This window comes from Coregonus lavaretus (genome assembly GCF_964263955.1).
Source record: "Coregonus lavaretus genome assembly, chromosome: 9".
In the NCBI taxonomy this organism is placed as follows: Eukaryota; Metazoa; Chordata; class Actinopteri; order Salmoniformes; family Salmonidae; genus Coregonus; species Coregonus lavaretus.
Window position 1 is genome coordinate 8,901,328 of NC_139996.1, and position 21,763 is coordinate 8,923,090.

At 44.9% G+C, this 21,763-nt stretch overlaps 1 protein-coding gene across 1 annotated transcript; it reads right to left on the bottom strand.

The window, feature by feature from the left end:
* Nucleotides 1-3,353: 3,353 nt before the first annotated feature.
* LOC311134611 (carbohydrate sulfotransferase 1-like) lies at nucleotides 3,354-4,646 on the bottom strand (the record flags this gene model as incomplete). Its single annotated transcript, XM_084168346.1, has 1 exon — nucleotides 3,354-4,646. The coding sequence occupies one exon, from the start codon at nucleotides 4,644-4,646 to the stop codon at nucleotides 3,354-3,356; it is 1,293 nt and encodes a 430-aa protein (XP_084024472.1).
* Nucleotides 4,647-21,763: the final 17,117 nt, after the last annotated feature.

A 21,763-nucleotide genomic window follows, 5' to 3' on the forward strand; every position in this document is an offset into this window, starting at 1 on the left:
GAGAACATTTTGAATTGAAGCTGTACTCCATAGACAGAAAGAATCTGTCCCCAAACCAGCAACCTTACAAACAGTCTTTTTATTATAGCCATCGAAATGTTAGCTATTAAAATCAGATCCAACAATAATATCAAGGGGCTAGAAATCCAGGCCTGATGATTCATGTTTTCTTTTAAATACACAATTTGGATCCCTTCACAGCCTCATAGAGGATCTAGATGTTTTTTCTAACCTCTCTGGATTACAACCAAATTGTGATAAGTGTACTATATTACGTATTGGAACACAAAAAAAAAAGCTTTTACATTACTATGTAGTGTTTACCAATAAAATGGTCTGACGGTGAAGTGGACATACTCGGTATCAGGGGCGCAACTTTGGTTTTAGAAGTGGGGGGGACATAAATTATTTATTTATTTTCTTGTGTTGGATAAACACTCCAAACAGCCTACCTGACCGCTCAAAGGCGTCCACATGGTCCTGAAGCACACCGTTGCTTTGTTTTGTATCACAGTCCAATGATAAAACAGAGAAGGACAAAAATGCAATTTCAGAATGTGGGGTTGGACATCTCCTCCGTCCCCCCCCCCCCCCCCCCCCTGTCCGTCCGTCCCCTCGTCCCCAGTGAACAATGCGCCCCTGCTCGGTATTCATATCCCAAAATAAATAAATGATCTCACTACAATATATTTTAATAGAAAGTTAGCAAAAATAGATAAGATCTTGCTACCATGGAAAGGCAAATACCTGTCTATTTGTGAAAAAATCACCCTGATTAACTCTTTATTCATATCCCAGTTTACCTATTTGCTTATGGCCTTGCCTACACCTAGTGACTTGTTTTTTAAATTATATGAGCAAAAAATATTCAATTTTATTTGGAACGGCAAGCCAGACAAAATTAAACTGCCCTATTTATATAATTCATAAGATTCCGGAGGGCAGAAATTATTATTACGTATTAAAACATTGGACCTCTCACTAAAGGCTTCAGTCATACAAAAGGTATACTTAAATCCGAACTGGTTCTCTAGCAAATTAGTAAGAATGTCTGACCCCATGTTCAAGAATGGTCTTTTTCCATTTATTCTTTTTAAAACAAGCCATAGAAAGTTGGTTGCAATTTCAGTTTAATCCACCAGAAAAGACAGAACAAATATTACAACAAATATTATGGTTAAACTCAAATATACTAATTGATCATTTAAAAAAATGATATTTTTGGAAAAAATGATATCATAAATAGGACTGGTGTCACACATGCAGCTAACAAAAATATATGGAAATATCTGCTCTACTCAAAATTACAACCAACTAATTGTAGCATTACCACAAAAATGGAAGAGGCAAGTGGAAGGGGGAGAAAGTAAGGAACTTGTCTGTCGGCCCTGCATTAAAGACCAAGAATTGGTTAAAGAAAATTGTGATGAATAAAAAAGTTTACCAGTTTAATTTAAGGACCTTTTTTTTTTTTTTTTTTTACAGCTGTGCCATATAGATTGCAAAATAATTGGGAAGAGATTTTTGATGTACCGATTCCATGACACATGGTTTATGAACTGATACACAAAACAACACTGGATTCAAAACTTAGAGTTTTTCCATTTAAATTATTATACAAAATTATTGCAACCAATAGAATGTTATATATATATACTGTATATGGGGGATACAACCATCCCAGCTCTGCAGATTTTGCTGCGAAGAGACAGAATCATTAGATCATTTGTTTTGGTACTGTCCATATTTAGCTTGTTTTTGGTCGCAGGTTCAGGAATGGCTGAAGAATTGCAACATTTACCTGGAGCTAACTCTGCAAAGAGCACTGCTGGGTGATTTAAAAAGTCATAGTCAATTGATCAATAATATAATAATACTCTTAGCAAAGAAAAGTGTCTTTAATTTACAATCTATAGAAACTATGAGAATAGAAAGGTTCAGAACGTGTGTGAAACATCACAGCACAGTGGAAAAACACATGGCAAATAGAAATCAAAACTGGATGGTTTTCAGAGATAGATGGGAGGGGTTGAGGGTAGCTAAAGGATGGGACTAAAAACAAACAAAAGATAACTATTGTAAAATATACTGTGTCTGTAAAATGTATATAGTATGTATAAGCTAAAAGTAGAAGCCTAAGTGTTGTTGTCCATTAGTTTACTCCAATTAGGGGAGGGGTGGCATGGTTGGGGGAAAATAATAAAGGAAAATGTTTTTTTAAACAGTGTCTTTGAGGAGTAAAGAACTTTATGAACGACACCCCTTCAATATTTCAGAGGATTCCAAGGGGATTGGAATTTCCCAGCCTGTCACTGTTTCATGCAAGTCATATTAGTACATGTTTGTAAAGTAATAACTCAAAATAAATAAATAGAGAATAACAAAGGCCTTCCTCACATATTGTGACAGCATAATGGTCCATTTCTGTTGACAAATGGAAAATAAAATACTGTATTCTATTCTATTCTATTCTATCCAATTCTATTCTATTCCTTCCAGAGATTGAAAACTCCACTACCCTGATAATGTTGTGAAGACAGCAGCTAGCTTACCTGTATAAGACTAATCATCCACTGCAGCTGTCTCCTATTGCTTGCCTGCTGCACATTGTCAGTAGATGGCTGGGAAGTCTAACTAAACATTTCCAACACCTCGCTGACACTTGGATGATCAGGGTAAACTATGCTTGCGTCTGCAATGGCACCCTATTCCCTACACAGTGCACTACTTTTGACCAGAGACCTATTGGCCCTGATCAAAAGTAGTGCACTACATAGGTAATAGGGACGAAGCCTTTGTAAAATCTCTGTTGTTCTGCACTCATTACCCTTTGGTGAGGGTGGATTTGACAACCCTCAGTTAACCTATAACAACACGATTAAAGTGCCACTCCTTAATTCTTACCCTCAGTAACATTTAAACAACACAATTTAAATTGACTGCATGGTTGTATCATAGTCCTACACCTCAGCATTTATCAGTTAAGATATGATTAGGTACATTCCCTAACAACATTGTACAGTAGGTCCAGTTTTTTGATGTACAAATATTAACATTCACTTTTGTCAATGCAACAGTCAGCATTCAGGGATCTTAAGTAGGATGGTGCTTCACTGTAGGTTGTTCATGTCAATTAACCTAACATTATTGTCCCTTCGATATTGATAAAACATTGATACTGAAATCTCTAAAACAGTATTCCCAAATGATGTTTCTTGTGCTGTTCTGGATGTCTTAAATCTTACCACAGGAGTCGTCAAGATTTCTGAGGTTTAGTGCAAGTCTGAGAAGAAATTAAGGCAACAATATAAATATATCAAAAATAGTTGTGCGTTGTGATGGACCTTGCTTTACTACAAAAAAGGTAAAAAAGTTTTGTCCTCGATGAGAGTGAGAGACAGATTTTTCAGCTCCTCGGGCGAGCTGACAGTCTTATAACCCAGCTCCTGTAGAACTTGCTGACACACAGTCTGTGTGTAATCAACCATGTCATAAGACAATTTGAGCCTCCAGCTTTCTGCGTTGGCCGCTGAGTCCCGAACAGTGCCGTATTTATGCTTGGCTGACAGATCATTGCTTCCCCTAGTGTTGTTCTGGATCCAGTCTCCTACGTTCTTGTCCATGACCAGACCCAGGTAATCATAGATCTTCTTGGTCTTCTGGAGAGGGTTCTTGGCCAGGTCCTCGTACCTGACCAGCATATACCTCCCTTTGAGCCAGGGGGGCTTGCTGAGCCCAGTGGTCACAGATCCCAGGAAGTCCTCACAGACCATGGTAAGCTGGGTGAGGTCCAGGTTGTAGGGCCTCCTCCCAGTGGCCTTCCAGATCCTCCAGAGGCGGTAGGTGTCCCTGAAGGTCTCAATGCGGGAGGCCAGGATCCCTCGGGGGTCCCTAACCAGCTGGATCACCTTGAGGTTGAGCCTAGGGTCCTCCACCAGAGCCCTGAGGTCGCTCACCTCCGGTATCCGCACGGTCTTGATGGCCACATGGCGCCGCTCCCGGCAGGCTTCCGACGCCAGCGTCATGTTGAGACCCCCACACCTCCTGACGCACTCTCCTTCATCGATGTTCGACTCTCCAGGACTGAAGGCGTCGCAGACCGGCAGGGAGCACAGAGCCTTGCTGGCTCCCCTTCGGAACAGCTTGTCTGTGCTGTGATTGGCCGGCTGGGGTTTGATGTAGCTCTCCAGGAAATAAAGGTCACAGTCGTAGAGGCTCCGGAGCAGGTCCCTGCTAGCCCCCAGCATCACCCTGGTGTCGCCTGCCGTCCTGCTGTGGGACAGGCGGGGGAGCAGGGTGGTCTGGACGTGGTAGAGCGGCTCAAACAGATAAAACACATCCTGGTGCTGGTTAAACAGCTGACCCACAAAGGAGCTGCCGCTGCGGGTCGTGGCCAGGATGAGAACGTGGGTCTTCCTGGAGACGTTGGAGGAGAAGTAAAGAAAGTCGTCACAGATGCGCTTGTCAAAGGACAAGTCCACAGCATCCTGCCCCAGCATGCCACAGTTCAGAGGGTTGGAGATTGTCTCTGGACACATCTGGAATGGCTTGGCTGTGAAGGTCCTGATGGCTGTGTACTGGATCGCTATGGACGCTAAGGCTAGCAGAATCACAGCCTTCCAGGAACATTGCATGGCTGAATTCATTCATTTAGATAGATGATGCAGTCTGTTCAGATCCTGGTGGAGTAAAAAAGAAACAGAATGATTATTCATGCTGTATAGAATCCACAAACACAGACAGAGAGAAGTAGCAAAATGGCTTATACAGCAGTCTCACTAACTTTTCTGAAACAGAAAAGTTAGTGTTTTCAACCTCGTACTTTTCTTCCTAGAGATTTACTGTGTTGATCTTATAATTTGTTTTATTATTGTTGTTTTATTGAACTGTAATAAAGGCCGTACCCTCATATAATTCTGTACTTTGAGCAGTAGGCAACCCCAAATTACAGAACGCAATTAGATACAACATCAAAGACTATAGGATTCCTAGGATCTAAGATTCCATAATGTAGATTCTAATTTCCATAATGGAGATATTTTATGTAGATAACATTTACATGAAATAGCTTCACCATGTTCAGATCTCCAGCGGCAGTAATACAATCAATAAAACATAATTGATTAAAATACAATCAATTGTTTATGTCAAGGATACATTTTAGCCTATATTGTTCATGTATATATTTATACTTTATGGTATTCTCTAGTCGACTAATATTCTCTATACTCCACAGATAAGAAAAATGGTTTTCAACTTTAAAATGTATTGATCTAAAATACAAATAAACGTAACTAAGAAGTTGTTTGTCAATACTGGTGGCTTTCTTCTGATGAGAATATAAGATACACAACATTTAATTTTACTTTGTAAAAAGGAATTCAGTGATTGAATTCAGTCAAATGCAAAAAACTGTCTGAATTTATTTCAGTCACTCAGCGTGATAAAAGGCTGGCGGCACCTGTGGAAAAGCGTCCTGTAATTTCTCTGACAAGGCTAAATCTGGCAAAGGATAGATGTGACAACGAACAACTGACGACAGACAGCGCGATGAAATCTGTGATTTACCGCAGTGCAACAGAATATGCTTTCATTTGAAGAAGATTAGCCTACCTAAATGGGCTAGACGTCTAGGCATAGCCTCAATAACACTTTTTCATATTTTAAAAGCGTAAATAACAGTAATGTTATTCTTCTTAATACACACAAAACACATTTTAAACAAAAATAAAATGGATAAACACCAAAGAATCCAATAAACTACTTTCTTACCTCATAAATTCATAGTGGGTAAATAAAAGGTGTCCGTGAAAAACAATAGAAAAGCAATGTGACGGTTCAAAACGTGTCGTCACAAAAATCTGATATTTTCGGACTAAACATTCTCGAAGCGCTGCTGTCCCGTCTTCTTCCAACGTTCATCTGAATAGCAAACCGACAGGAACTGCTCCCACATGTAGAATAATCAGAATCAGTCCGTGTTATACAAGGATGAGATCATGATAAGATAAATAAATCAAAGCTGCAAGGCAGAAGAAGAAAATGAAACTCCAAGGCAGAATAGATTAGAGAATAATGCTGCAGCCACAGCCTTCCCGAAGCCCGCCGCCGCACGGACGTGTAGGCTATTCCAGATTGCCTTGACTAATGCGCATGTTGTAGTCTAGGCTATAGGTCGGTGGTTTGGCCGTGTGTGAGGTGTGCCAACCAGAGCCCCCGCGTTCTGGACCACCCCAAACCACCTCTACATCCCTCCATCAACCCTCCCACCCACAGCCCCTGGCAAGCACATGTTGCAGTCTGAGATGCCTACAGCCACATGGAGTAAGTGAGCAAACCTGGGTTCAAATACATGCCTATTTAAGTATTTGTATTTTCCCAAAAATATTTTGAGTATTTTCTATAAATACTGGAATATTTTAAACTTTTCTAATATATTTGTAAAATACTGAGAGTTACAATCACTATGAAGACTATTTCTTGCATAAATTCTTCTAATTTATGCAAGGTATTGGTAAGGATTAATGAGAGAGAGAAAATAGTAAAAAAATAAAGAAAAACCCTTGAATAAGTAGGTGTTTCCAAACTTTTGACTGGTACTGTAATACAATATCTTCTGTAACCTCTGCCTCTTTCTTTCTGTCACACTCTCTCTCTCTCTCTCTCTCTCTCTCTCTCTCTCTCTCTCTCTCTCTCTCTCTCTCTCTCTCTCTCTCTCTCTCTCTCTCTCTCTCTCTCTCTCTCTCTCTCTCTCAAGTAATCCGGCATACTTATTATTAGTGTGCTTGCTTAAGGCAAGGTACAGTGGGGAAAAAAAGTATTTAGTCAGCCACCAATTGTGCAAGTTCTCCCACTAAAAAAGATGAGAGAGGCCTGTAATTTACATCATAGGTACACGTAAGACAAATTGAGAAAACAAATCCAGAAAATCACATTGTAGGATTTTTAATGAATTTATTTGCAAATTATGGTGGAAAATAAGTATTTGGTCACCTACAAACAAGCAAGATTTCTGGCTCTCACAGACCTGTAACTTCTTCTTTAAGAGGCTCCTCTGTCCTCCAGTCGTTACCTGTATTAATGGCACCTGTTTGAACTTGTTATCAGTATAAAAGACACCTGTCCACAACCTCAAACAGTCACACTCCAAACTCCACTATGGCCAACACCAAAGAGCTGTCAAAGGACACCAGAAACACAATTGTAGACCTGCACCAGGCTGGGAAGACTGAATCTGCAATAGGTAAGCAGCTTGGTTTGAAGAAATCAACTGTGGGAGCAATTATTAGGAAATGGAAGACATACAAGACCACTGATAATCTCACTCGATCTGGGGCTCCACGCAAGATCTCACCCCGTGGGGTCAAAATGATCACAAGAACGGTGAGCAAAAATCCCAGAACCACACGGGGGGACCTAGTGAATGATCTGCAGAGAGCTGGGACCAAAGTAACAAAGCCTACCATCAGTAACACACTACGCCGCCAGGGGCTCAAATCCTGCAGTGCCAGACGTGTCCCCCTGCTTAAGCCAGTACATGTCCAGGCCCATCTGAAGTTTGCTAGAGTGCATTTGGATGATCCAGAAGAGGATTGGGAGAATGTCATATGGTCAGATGAAACCAAAATATAACTTTTTGGTAAAAACTCAACTCGTCGTGTTTGGAGGACAAAGAATGCTGAGTTGTATCCAAAGAACACCATACCTACTGTGAAGCATGGGGGTGGAAACATCATGCTTTGAGGCTGTTTTTCTGCAAAGGGACCAGGACGACTGATCCATGTAAAGGAAAGAATGAATGGGGCCATGTATCATGAGATTTTGAGTGAAAACCTCCTTCCATCAGCAAGGGCATTGAAGATGAAACGTGGCTGGGACTTTCAGCAAGACAATGATCCCAAACACACCGCCCGGGCAACGAAGGAGTGGCTTCGTAAGAAGCATTTCAAGGTCCTGGAGTGGCCTAGCCAGTCTCCAGATCTCAACCCCATAGAAAATCTTTGGAGGGAGTTGAAAGTCTGTGTTGCCCAGAGACAGCCCCAAAACATCACTGCTCTAGAGGAGATCTGCATGGAGGAATGGGCCAAAATACCAGCAACAGTGTGTGAAAACCTTGTGAAGACTTACAGAAAACGTTTGACCTGTGTCATTGCCAACAAAGGGTATATAACAAAGTATTGAGAAACTTTTGTTATTGACCAAATACTTATTTTCCACCATAATTTGCAAATAAATTCATAAAAAATCCTACAATGTGATTTTCTGGATTTCTTTTCCTCATTTTTTCTGTCATAGTTGACGTGTACCTATGATGAAAATTACAGGCCTCTCTCATCTTTTTAAGTGGGAGAACTTGCACAATTGGTGGCTGACTAAATACTTTTTTCCCCCCACTGTATCTAGCAGGTCAACATTTTAACATAATAAAGGGCTCTGCTTTGGAGCCGTAGACTTGACCAACTTGACCTCTACAAGACTATAGATCAACACCGACTAGATTGTAGATCTAGACCACTACTAAACATGCATCTAACTAAACTGTAGATCTAAGACAAGTTTCAAGTTTTAATGTCACATGCACAAGTACAGTGAAATGCCTTTCTTGCTAAATCAAAACTCATAGCTCAAAACTCATAGCTCATAGCTCAAAACGCATAGCTCATAGCTCAAACCTCATAGCTCAAAACTCATAGCTCAAACTCAAAACTCATAGCTCAAAACTCAAAACTCATAGCTCAAACTCAAATCTCATAGTTCAAAACGCATAGCTCAAAACTCATAGCTCAAAACGTATAGCTCAAAAATCATAGCTCAAACTCAAAACTCATAGCTCAAACTCAAAACTCTTAGCTCAAACTCAAAACTCACAGCTCAAACTCAAAACTCACAGCTCAAACTCAAAACTCTTAGCTCAAACTCAAAACTCTTAGCTCAAACTCAAAACTCTTAGCTCAAACTCAAAACTCACAGCTCAAACTCAAAACTCATAGCTCAAACTCAAAACTCTTAGCTCAAACTCAAAACTCTTAGCTCAAACTCAAAACTCATTGCTCAAAACTGAAAACTCATAGCTCAAACTCAAAACTCATAGCTCAAACTCAAAGCTCATAACTCATAGCAACTAATAGCTGAAGAAAGTGAACCTTTTCTAGTAGCAAGTCTGAAAACAAAGAGAGAAGACCTTCACACATGGTCTCTCATGGCCTCTCCTCCTCTCCTCTCCTCTCCTCTCCTCTCCTCTCCTCTCCTCTCCTCTCCTCTCCTCTCCTCTCCTCTCCTCTCCTCCCCCTCTCCTCTCCTCCTCCTCTCCTCTCCCCTCAGTCCCCCGGCCTCAATGCTTCTGTTTTTTCCTCTCCTGCTCAATTTGCTTGAACCCAGACTTTTGCATTTGAAATAGGATTTTCTCTCACCGGCTCCCGCCAAGCAATTTCATCCTAACCCCTATACTGACAAAAGTGAGATTATGGTTGGCTTTAGCTAAATCAGTTTCATCTTTGTGTGTTCAACGCAACTTCAGTTTCAATCAGAATGTGTGCTCAAGCATTGTAAAATATCTGCGTGGTGAGGTGTGTGGTTGAGCGGAGATGGGCCTGTGCTCTTTAATCCACCCTGGTGAGCGTTAGTAATAAGCTCTCCATATGTGTTGAGGAGACACACATACAGGCCTGTCCAGTCTCCTCTATGCTAAACCACTCTTTATCTTCAGTAATGCAGAGCGACTCCACAACTAACTATTTATGAAAAATGACTAGCTAAGCCTAGGAACCTGAGTAGTGCCTTGGCTCAGCTATATGCAAAGACTACAAATTATTAAGCAGAGATAGACAAAAACGCTATGTCTTCATCCATGGCATCTATATAGTGTACTACATTTGACCATAGCCCATATGGTGCCATTTGGGAGACAGCCTGTCAAGGTCGAGGTAAGGAGTAGACCAAGGCGCAGCGTGATGAACAAACATACTTTAATTAGTTAAAGCATCAAAATACAAAACAAAACACGACTCGTGACGTCCACGGTATCAATGACCGAACACGGAACAAGAACCCACAAACACAAAGGGAAAACAGACAGTTTAAATATGGCTCCCAATCAGAGACAACCAACGACAGCTGACACTCGTTGCCTCTGATTGGGAGTCACTCTGGCCAACCTAGAAATAAACACAACAGAACTACCAACATAGAAATAAACACATAGAATGAACACACCCTGGCTCAACATATAGAGTCCCAGAGCCAGGGTGTGACACAGCCCAAGGCTAAAGGTCCATTATCATTCCAGCCAGGTTGAGAGGGAGGCTTGCTAATAGCCCAAGGTATGACATTGGGTTGGAGTATAAACATTTGACATCTGCGTTAGCATGCCAATTCACATTTTAGTAGACACTTTTATCCAGAGCGTCTTACAGGAGCAATTAGGGTTAAGTGCCTTGCTCAAAGGCACATCAACAGATTTTTCACCTAGTCAACTCGGGGAGTCAAACCAGCAACCATTTGATTACCAGCCCAGTGCTCGTAACCGCTAGGCTACATGCTGCCCTACGAAAGACTGAATCATTAACGGAAGCCTAGGCAGTAATCATTGCTTCAGAGCACATTCCGTCTAGCTGTTCATAATTGAATGTAAACACAATCTCTAGCTGCAATAAGATGCGGGGGAAAACATCAGCATCTGTGTCTGCATAGTCAATAAGTCACACCGGCTAGAGAGAGACAGTTGGAATAAGATCAAGACAAGCTCCCTGGGGAATTACTGGGAATTACTGGGAATTACTGTGAATTGCTGTGAATTGCTGTGAATTACTGTGAATTACTGTGATATTCTGTGATATGCTGTGATAATCAACCTTGCAAATGGTTTACACCTCCACATCCCACAGACATTGCGAGAGTGAAATATGAATAAGTGAGATATGAATAGCCCACCGTGTGTGTGCGTGCGTGTGCGTGCGTGTATGTGTACGTGTGTGTGTGTATGCCTCCCATAGCTGATCATTTGAATGGAACAGAAGCCAAGAACATGCCACACAGTTGGTCAAGGTTGTTCTCCCAGCTGTCTGCGGATGCTTCCAGGGACCGACTGGGACCAGAAATTAGCCCAGGCATTTCTAACACACTGGCCCATTTTTTATCTTAAGATTTTTCTTGAGGCCCCTATTAGTAGCCAAATAATGGTCATTCTGCACACAAAACAATAACTATTTAGATGGGTTCACTGGGCTAAAGATGGAACGGCCCATCTGGCATTTGCCCAAACTTCCCTATGGCCGTTTCCGGGTCCCTCCCTCCCTCCCTCCCTCCAGACGAGACAGATGACTTGATTTGGAATAATTGGAATGAGTTAGTCTAGAGGAGAGAAGAGAGAAGTGCTTGGAAAACAGTCTGCTGTCAGGTTCAACTCTAATTAAGACAAGAACAGGGCATGGCAGTCTTGGGACGCATCCCAAATGGTATCCTATTAAATACATAGTGCACTACCTTTGACCAGGGGGCTCTGCTCAAAAGTAGTACACTATATAGGGAATAGTGTGCAATTTGGGACACAGCCTGTGTTTTCCATTATTCAGAGAAGCTGTTGACAGATGCCACCTCTATTAGCAGGAAGGGAAATAGCTTTTTTGGCACCAGTTTTTAGTTTCAGTGAACAGCTCATAATTTTACTGAAAGTGGCACTCCGTAGTAGACTGTCTGATCAAAACAGTCTAAAAAGTTTTCAGAGGTTAGCCTACATTTTCCTATGCATTGTGGATTAGCCAGCAGCATACCACCCTGCATCCCACTGCTGGCTTGCCTCTGAAGCTAAACAGGATTGATCCTGGATGGGAGACCAGATGCTGCTGAAAGTGGTATTGGAGGGCCAGTAGGAGGCACTCTTTCCTCTGGTCTAAAAGAAAACATATCCCAGGGCAGTGATTGGGGACATTGCCCTGTATAGCTTACAATTGGCTCATTCATCCCACCTCCTCTCCCCTGTAACTATTCCCCAGGTCATTGCTGTAAATGAGAATGTGTTCTCAGTCAACTTATCTGGTGAAATAAAAAATTAAGTGTAATATAGTAAGAAACTACATGGTTAAATGATCATTTATCTGTTGAATTACTTGTTGGTTTATTCAGGATTCATTCAAACAAGCACAGCATAGATGTGTATTTGTGCTGTGAAAATGTACTTTATGCTTTTTGGAATGTCCTGTTACCTTATAGTGAGCTGTGGTTGAAAATATGTATGTTGAGGCTCTTGCAAAGAGAGTAGTTGTACCGTTGATACATACAGTATTGTGTGGCCTATAATAATGCTGTTAGTGGTTTCTGTATTCTGTCAATGGAGCAAAGGAGCGTTAGAAATACTGTGTTGAATAATGCAGTGTTGTCCTTCTCTTCAACACCATGTGTTCTCCCGAGTGGCGCAGTGGTCTAAGGCACTGCATCGCAGTGCTAGCTGTGCCACTAGAGATCCTGGTTCGAATCCAGGCTCTGTCGTAGCCGGCCGCGACCGGGAGATCCATGGGGCGGCGCACAATTGGTCCAGGGTAGGGGAGGGAATGGCCGGCAGGGATGTAGCTCAGTTGGTAGAGCATGGTGTTTGCAACGCCAGGGTTGTGGGTTCGTTTCCCACGGGGGGCTAGTATGAAAATAAAAAAATAAAACACAATTTATAATGTATGCACTCACTAACTGTAAGTCGCTCTGGATAAGAGCGTCTGCTAAATGACTAAAATGTAAATGTAATGATGCTGAATATGCAGAGCCCATCTTCACTCATATTGGGCCAGGAGTTGTTCCTGACGAGGGACCACTATGAATGCACTTAAAGTCGCTCTGGATAAGAGTGTCTGCAAAATGTATATCTTACATTTAAGTCATTTAGCAGACGCTCTTATCCAGAGCGACTTACAAATTGGTGCATTCAACTTAGGATAGCCAGTGGAACAACCACCACTGGGGGGGGGGGGGGGGGGTGTAGAAGGATTACTGTTATACTATTCCAGGTATTCCTTAAAGAGGTAGGGTTTCAAGTGTCTCCGGAAGGTGGTCAGTGACTCTGCTGTCCTGGCGTCGTGGGGGAGCTTGTTCCACCATTGGGGTGCCAGAGCAGCGAATAGCTTTGACTGGGCTGAGCGGGAACTGTGCTTCCGTAGAGGTAGGGGGAATAGCAGGCCAGAGGTGGATGAATGTAGTGCCCTCGTTTGGGTGTAGGGTCTGATCAGAGCCTGAAGGAAAGGAGGTGCCGTTCCCCTCACAGCTCCGTAGGCAAGCACCATGGTTTTGTAGTAGATGCGAGCTTCAACTGGAAGCCAGTGGAGTGTGCAGAGGAGCGGGGCGACATGAGAGAACTTGGGAAGGTTGAACACCAGATGGGCTGCGGCGTTCTGGATAAGTTGTAGGGGTTTAATGGCACAGGCAGGGAGCCCAGCCAACAGCGAGTTGCAGTAATCCAGACGGGGGATGACAAGTGCCTGGATTAGGACCTGTGACACTTTCTGTGTAAGGTAGGGTCGTACTCTGCGAATGTTGTATAGTATGAACCTGCAGGATCTGGTCACCGCTTTGATGTTAGCGGAGAACGACAGGGTGTTGTCCAGGGTCACGCCAAGGTTCTTTGAACTCTGGGAGGAGGACACAATGGAGATGGCAAGATCATGGAGCGGGCAGTCCTTCCCCGGGAGGAAGAGCGGCTCCGTCTTGCCGAGGTTCAGCTTGAGGTGGTGATCTGACATCCACACTGATATGTCAGCCAGACATGCAGACATGTGATTCACCACCTGGTTATCAGAAGGGGGAAAGGAGAAAATTAATTGTGTGTCGTCTGCGTAGCAATGATAGGAGAGACCATGTGAGGATATGACAGAGCCAAGTGACTTGGTGTATAGAGAGAATAGGAGAGGGCCTAGAGCTGAGCCCTGGGGGACACCAGTGGTGAGAGCACGTGGTGCAGAGACAGATTCTCGCCACGCCACCTGGTAGGAGCGACCTGTCAGGTAGGACGCAATCCAAGAGTGAGCAGCGCCGGAGATGCCCAACTCGGAGAGGGTGGAGAACAGGATCTGATGGTTCACAGTATCAAAGGCAGCAGATAGGTCTAGAAGGATAAGAGCAGAGGAGAGAGAGTTAGCTTTAGCAGTGCGGAGAGCCTCCGTGACACAGAGAAGAGCTGTCTGAGTTGAATGACCAGTCTTGAAACCTGACTGGTTTGGATCAAGAAGGTAATTCTGAGAGAGATAGCAGGAGAGTCGGCACACTCAAGAGTTTTGGAGAGAACAGAAAGAAGGGATACTGGTCTGTAGTTGTTGACATCGAAGGGATCGAGTGTAGGTTTTTTGAGGAGGGATGCAACTCTCGCTCTCTTGAAGACGGAAGGGACATAGCCAGCGGTCAAGTATGAGTTGATGAGCGAGGTGAGGTAAGGGAGAAGGTCTCCGGAAATGGTCTGGAGAAGAGAGGAGGGGATAGGGTCAAGCGGGCAGGTTGTTGGGCGGCCGGCCGTCACAAGTTGCAAGATTTCATCTGGAGAGAGAGGGGAGAAAGAAGTCAAAGCATAGGGTAGGGCAGTGTGAGCAGGACCAGCGGTGTCATTTGACTTAATAAATTAGGATCGGATGTATACTCCTGAGTGGCGCAGTGGTCTAAGGCACTGCATCGCAGTGCAAAAACTGTGTCACTAGATCCTGGTTCGAATCCAGGCTCTGTCGCAGCCGGCCGCGACCGGGAGACTCATGGGCGGCGCACAATTGGCCCAGCGTCGTCCAGGGTAGGGGAGGGAATGGCCGGCAGGGATGTAGCTCAGTTGATAGAGCATGGCGTTTGCAACGCCAGGGTTGTGGGTTCGATTCCCACAGGGGGCCAGTATAAAAAAAAATAATAATATGTAAGTCGCTCTGGATAAGAGCGTCTGCTAAATGACTAAAATGTAAATGTAAATGTAATGTCGTTAACCTTCTTTTCAAAATGGTTGACGAAGTCATCCACAGAGAGGGAGGAGGAGGATTCAGCAGGGAGGACAAGGTGGCAAAGAGCTTCCTAGGGTTAGAGACAGAGGCTTGAAATTTAGAGTGGTAGAAAGTGGCTTTAGCAGCAGAAACAGAGGAAGAACATTTAGAGAGGAGGGAGTGAAAAGATGACAGGTCCGCAGGGAGTCTAATTTTCCTCCATTTCCGCTCGGCTGCCCAGAGTTTTTCCAGGTAAGGTCACATGGTCTGGAATAGATTAAGATGGAGCCGACAGAGAATGCAGACATCTTACGAGTTCCAACCCGACATTGCTATTTAGTGACTTTTTTCCTGTCTATCTTTACTTATTTTGTACAGAAAGTTCATACTATTATCACACTGTCAATCTGATTTCCAAGCACTTTTGGACATCAGATCTACAATTACTAACCTAAATTTCGACTTAAAATCCGACTTCAACTCCGACTCAGCTGTTCCCTTGTTCACACCGGACACTATTCCTTTGTTTCATGGGCTACCAAAACACAGCAGATTTAGACAGCCTGTGTCAAGACTTCCTCCGAAGATGCCTCCTCTCCTTGTTCGGGCAGGCTTCGGCGTTCGTCGTCACCGGCCTTCTAGCCACTGTCGCTCCTCATCTCATCATTCCATTTGTTTTGTCTTGTTTTTACACACACCTGGTTCATATCCCCTCATCAGTCCCTGTATAAGTATTCCCTCTGCCCCCCATGTCTTTGTGTGTGATTGTTTCCATGTAGAGGTGTCGCTAGCTCGGTTGAGCATTCATGTTACTTTTGTCGCCGGGATATTCACCGTGTGTTTTGTTTCCCCAGTGTGCATTGAAGTCGCACTGTGTTTGGTTTTCGCATTGCTGCGAACTACTGTATTTGGACGAATAAACCATATTCTGTGATTCACACCTCCTGCACCTGACTCAGTCCTCATCACCCACTGCAGAATCACACACCCAACAGCATGGAGTCAGCAGGAGCGGGGAATATGCCTGGAGTTGTTGAGCGGGTCCAGGAGCATTCCAACATGTTAGCCAGCTTGGGCGAAGCGATGGATCGGGTTCTCCAGGTCGTCCAGCGCCTGGAGAGGAGAGGACCCAACCCTGCGGAACCAGCTGAGCGACCGGATCCAGCCACCCACACCCCAGCACCCAGAGGTATTCACCTGTCTCGACCGAGGGAATACAACGGGACAGCGGCCCGCTGCCAGGGTTTCCTCCTGCAGCTGGACCTCTATTTTACCACCATCATTCCGGCTCCATCGGAGCGGAAGAAGGTGTTCGCCCTGGTCTCCTGCCTCTCGGGGAAAGCCCTGGAGTGGGCCAACGCGATCTGGAGTGAAGGAGGAGACGCGTTGGGCAACTACGGAGAGTTCGCTCGCCTCTTCCGGGCAGTCTTCGATCATCGCCCCGAAGGAAGAGAGGCGGGTGAGCGTCTGGTCCATCTGAGGCAGGGGACGAGGACAGCGCAAGACTTTGCCCTGGAGTTTAGAACTCTAGCGGCTGGGTCCGGGTGGAACGAGTGGGCCCTCATCGACCACTTCCGATTCAGCCTCCGTGAGGATGTCCGAAGGGAGCTAGCCTGCTCGGGATACCACGTTGACCTTCAACCAACTGGCGGACATGGCCATACTGTTGGACAACCTGCTGGCTTCGAGAGGACGTCCTGGAAGGGGCCTGCCCCTTTCACCCCCCCCTTCAACCCGGATCACGTTCCGATGGAGCTGGGTGGTGCAGCGATCTGGGAGAACGGAGGACGACAGATCTAGTGTCACTCTTGTGGCAAGAGAGGACATTCTGCTGCACGATATTGTCAGCGTTCTTCTGGTTCTGGAGGCGGCAGGCAGGGCACTCTCGCGTCACCCCAGGTAGCGCTAACCCACACTCGTTCAGAGCCCTCTGCTGCGCATTTCACCATCTATGTCAACTTCCCTGATTACAAGGTAGTTCCCCGGTGTAAGGCGCTGGTAGATTCAGGCGCAGCTGGGAAATTAATGGACAGGTCTTTAGCTCTTAGTTTACGTATTACATTGGTTCCCCTGTCCATTCCATTGCCCATCAAAGCACTAGACCAGGGGTGTCAAACGTCCGGCCCGCGGGCCGGATCAGGCCCGCAAACGGGTTTAATCCGGCCCGCGAGATGATTTTGAAAAAAAAAAAAAAAAAAGAACATGTGTAAAGTATTAAAATGTGCTGCAATTTTTCTATAAAATAAACTGCTGTTCCAATTGCGTCCACTGGATGGCGCAATAGCAATTGTGTTAAGCAAGCAAACTGTTTATACCGGGGCAGAGCAAGTAGGTCAAGCACGTGCAGCCAATGAGCTACTTTGTTTTGCCCGCAATATTTATTATGGCTTCTACTTTTAACATTATGTGCTTTGGCACCCTCATTGCCCCAATATGTCTCTGTCAAAAAAGAGAAAAGTGGACGCAGAGTGCAGAGTGTTCCAAGAAAAATGGTCATCCTATTTATTCACGGAATTGAATGGGAAAGCTGTATGTTTGGTGTGTTCACAGCATGTTGCAGTGCTGAAAGAATATAACCTTCGTCGCCACTATGTGAGTCTTCATGCCGACAAATATGACAACTTTCAAGGACAGCGGAGATGAGAGAAGGTGAATGAACTGTTGGCGGGTCTGAAGAAACAGCAGTCTGTGTTTACTCACAGCCGAGACATCAGTGACGCTGCAGTGAAAGCTAGCTACCTCATTGCTAATGAAATCGCAGTGGCTTCAAAACCATTTAGTGAGGGTGAATTTGTAAAAACATGCATGATGAAGGCAGCGGAGATTGTGTGCCCTGAAAAGCGGCAGGCTTTTGCAAATATCAGCCTGACAAGAAACACAGTTGCAGACAGGATTTCCGATCTTTCAGTGGATTTGGACAGCCAGTTGAAGCAAAAAGTAAAGTCATTTATTGCGTTTTCGGTTGCAATTGATGAAAGCACGAACATTACAGATGTTGCACAACTGGCCATTTTCATCCGCGGAGTTGATGACACATTGACCGTCACCGAGGAGTTCGTGGAGTTGGTGCCGATGACAGATACAACGACAGCAGCTGATATTTTTACCGCACTCGTCGGCGCGCTGGACAGGGTCGGAGTGGACTGGTCCCGCGCTGTCAGCCTGGCTACAGATGGTGCGCCCTCAATGATCGGGAAAAAAGCAGGCGTTGTGACAAAGTTCAGAGAGAAAGTGCAATCTGCAAATGGAGGACGTGATTTTTTTACTTTTCACTGTATTTTGCACCAGGAGGCTTTGTGTTGCAAGTCATTAAAGATGGATAACGTCATGAAGGTGGTCATCCAAACTGTTAATTTCATCCGATCCAGAAGCCTGAATCACCGTCAGTTTGACAGCCTTCTCAGAGAGAAAGACCACATCTATGGCCTGCCATACCACACTGAGGTAAGATGGTTAAGCCGAGGTGCTGTGCTGAGGCGTTTCTTTGATTTACGAGAAGAAATTGAACAGTTCATGGAAGAAAAGGGCAAACCAGTGTTAGAATTTCATTCCGCAGAATGGATGCAGGACCTTGCATTTATGGTGGATGTTACAGAGCACCTGAATAATTTGAACAAACAGCTGCAAGGGCGCAACAAAGTTGTCACGCAGTATTATGACAGCATACGTTCTTTCAAGTTGAAGCTGTCATTGTGGGAGACGCAACTTGCCGGTGGTGATGCAGCTCACTTCCCCTGTCTGAAAAATGTGTGCGCGACCCAACATGTGGCAGACATGAAGCGGTTCAAAGATAAAATAACGGGACTGTTACGGGAGTTTGAGCAACGCTTTCAGATTTATGTTTATATGTTTTTATGTTGATGTGCTATTGTTTTTAATTGATTTTATTTTATTTGTATATTTAACCTATTCTTGACTCTGTGGTTCTTGCACTTGTTTGGGGAACAGGATTTCATTATTTTTATCTACATTTCTGCCTGAGAAATGACACCCTGATATAGTTCTGTGATCTGTGAAACAGTTCTGTTAATCACTGAGGCATTGTGTGTTTGTGTGTTCTTTTTCTTTAGAATTTTCAAATAAACTTGACGTGTTTTATGATTAATAGTGATGTTGTGCTTGTACTATTTTGGACACACTGTCCTCAGGCTCCAGCTTTATGTTGTATGTTGATCGTATTAAAACAAAGAAAACAATCTGAAGTTGTTGTTTTTAAGTTATATATACCATGATTTTTCCGGTCCGGCCCACTTGGGAATAGATTTTCCTCCATGTGGCCCCTGAGCTAAAATGAGTTTGACACCCCTGCACTAGACAGTCGACCATTAGGGTCAGGTTTTGTTAGGGAGGTTACAGCACCAGTCACTATGATTACGCAGGAGACCCATAGGGAGCAAATCACCTTTCATATTATTGAGTCTCCTGATTTGCCTGTTGTGTTGGGCCTTCCCTGGCTAGCACTACATGACCCCAGCTTTTCATGGCCGCAGAGGGTTCTCACTGGGTGGTCGCCAGAGTGTCAAGGTAGGTGTCTAGCTGTTTCCGTTGGTGCGACCACGGTGGAAAGTCCAGACACTACCTCCACCGTGCGCATTCCCCCCGAATACCTCGACTTGGCGCATGTGTTTTCCAAAACACAGGCGACCAAATTTCCACCCCATCGGGCGGGGGATTGCATGATAAACCTCCGGTTAGACAGACGCTGTGCCTCCCAGGAGTCATGTATATTCCCTGTCGCAGGCTGAAACGGAGGCTATGGAGACATACGTCTCCGAGTCCCTGCGTCAGGGGTTCATATGTCCCTCCACTTCACCCGCCTCCTCAAGTTTATTTTTCGAGAAGAAGAAAGACGAGGGTCTGCGCCCTTGCATTGATTACCGTGCACTTAATCAAACTACCATTCGCTGTTGTTACCCTCTACCCCTCATCCCCTCTGTTATCGAATTAATGCATGGGGCACGTTTCATCACGAAATTAGATCTCAGGAGTGCGTACAACCTGGTGCGTGTCCGGGAAGGGGACGAGTGGAAGACAGCGTTTAGCACAACCACGGGGCATTATGAATACCTAGTGATGCCGTACAGGTTGATGAATGCTCGGTCAGTCTTCCAGTCCTTTGTGAACGAGGTGTTTCGGGACATGCTTGGTCGCAGTGTGGTGGTCTACATCGATGACATCCTGATGTATTCCGCTATGCGCGCCGAGCATGTGTAAACGACATCATCCCCACAGGGACTATACGAACTTATCAAACCAAAAACCATGGATTACAGGCAATATCCTTGCTGGGCCCCAAGACTAGAGCTACCGCTTACAAAGAACGGAACACAGACATGGACGCGTACAAGAAAGTCCACTACTACCTCCGATGAGATCAGACATGCAAAAGGACAATATAGATGGAAGGTGGAATCCTATTACACCAGCTCCGACTCTCGTCGGATGAGGTAGGGCTTGCAGAGATGCCCTGAGATGCCCAGTGATGCAGAACTCCCAAACAAGCTAAATGCCTTTTATGCTCGGTTCGAGGAAAACATCACAGAGTCCTGCATGAAAGCCCCTGTTGTTCCAGATGACTGTGTGATATCACTCTCCGTGGCTGATGTGAGTTAAACTTTTAAACATGTTAGCACTCGCAAGGCCGTCGGGCCAGACAGAATACCAGTGTGCATTCTCAGAGCATGCACAGACCAGCTGGCAAGTGTCTTCACAGACATTTTCCATCTCTCCTTGTCCCAGTCGGTAATCTCAATATGTTTCAAGCTGACCACCATTGTCCCTGTTCCCAAGAACTCCAAGGTAACTATCTCACATCTGTAATTATGAAGTGCTTTCAAAAGGCTGGTCATGACACACATTAACACCATCATCCCAGACACCCTGGACCCATTCTAATTTGCATACCGCCCCAACAGATCCACACATGACGCAATCTCAATTGCACTTCACACTGCCTTCTCCCGCTTGGACAAGAGGGGAATGCTGTTCATGGACTACAGCTCAATGTTCAACCCCATAGTCCCCTCCAAGCTCATCACCAAGCTTGGGACCCTAGGACTGAACACTTCCATCTGCAACTGGATCCTGGACTTCCTGACAGGCCGCCCCTAGGTTGTGAGGGACGGCAACAACACCTTCGCTCAGTGGGGCGTACTTAGTCCCCTCCTGTACTCCCTCTTCACCTAGGACTGCGTGGCCATGCACGACTCCAACACCATCAAGTTTGCTGACGACACAACTGTGGTAGGCCTGATCACTGATGAGACAGCCTACAGGGAGGTCAGAGACTTGGCAGTGTGGTGCCAGGACAACAACCTCTCCCTTCACATCAACAGGGCTGTAATGGAGCGGGTCAAGAGCTTCAAGTTCCTCGGTGTCCACATCACTAAGGACCTATCATGGTCCACACACACACGCACAGTCATCAGAGGGCACGACAGCTCCTCTTCACCCTCAGGAGTCTGAAAAGATTTGTCATGGGCCCTCGGATCCTCAAAAGTTTTACAGCTGCACCATCGAGAGTGTCTTGACTGGCTGCATCACCGCTTGTTATATGTAAATGCACCGCCCTCGACCGCAAAGCGTTACAGAGGGTGGTGCGGACAGCCCAGTACATCACTGCAATCCAGGAACTCTATATCAGGCGGTGTCAGGGGAAGGACCGAAAAATTGCCAAAGACATCAGCCACCCAAGCCATAGACTGTTCACTCTGCTACTGTCTGGCAAATGGTACCAGAGCATCTTCTCTCAGACCAACAGGCTCCGAGACAGCTTCTACCCCCAAGCCATAAGACTGCTTAATAGCCAGACTGCTAAATAGCCATAAGACTGC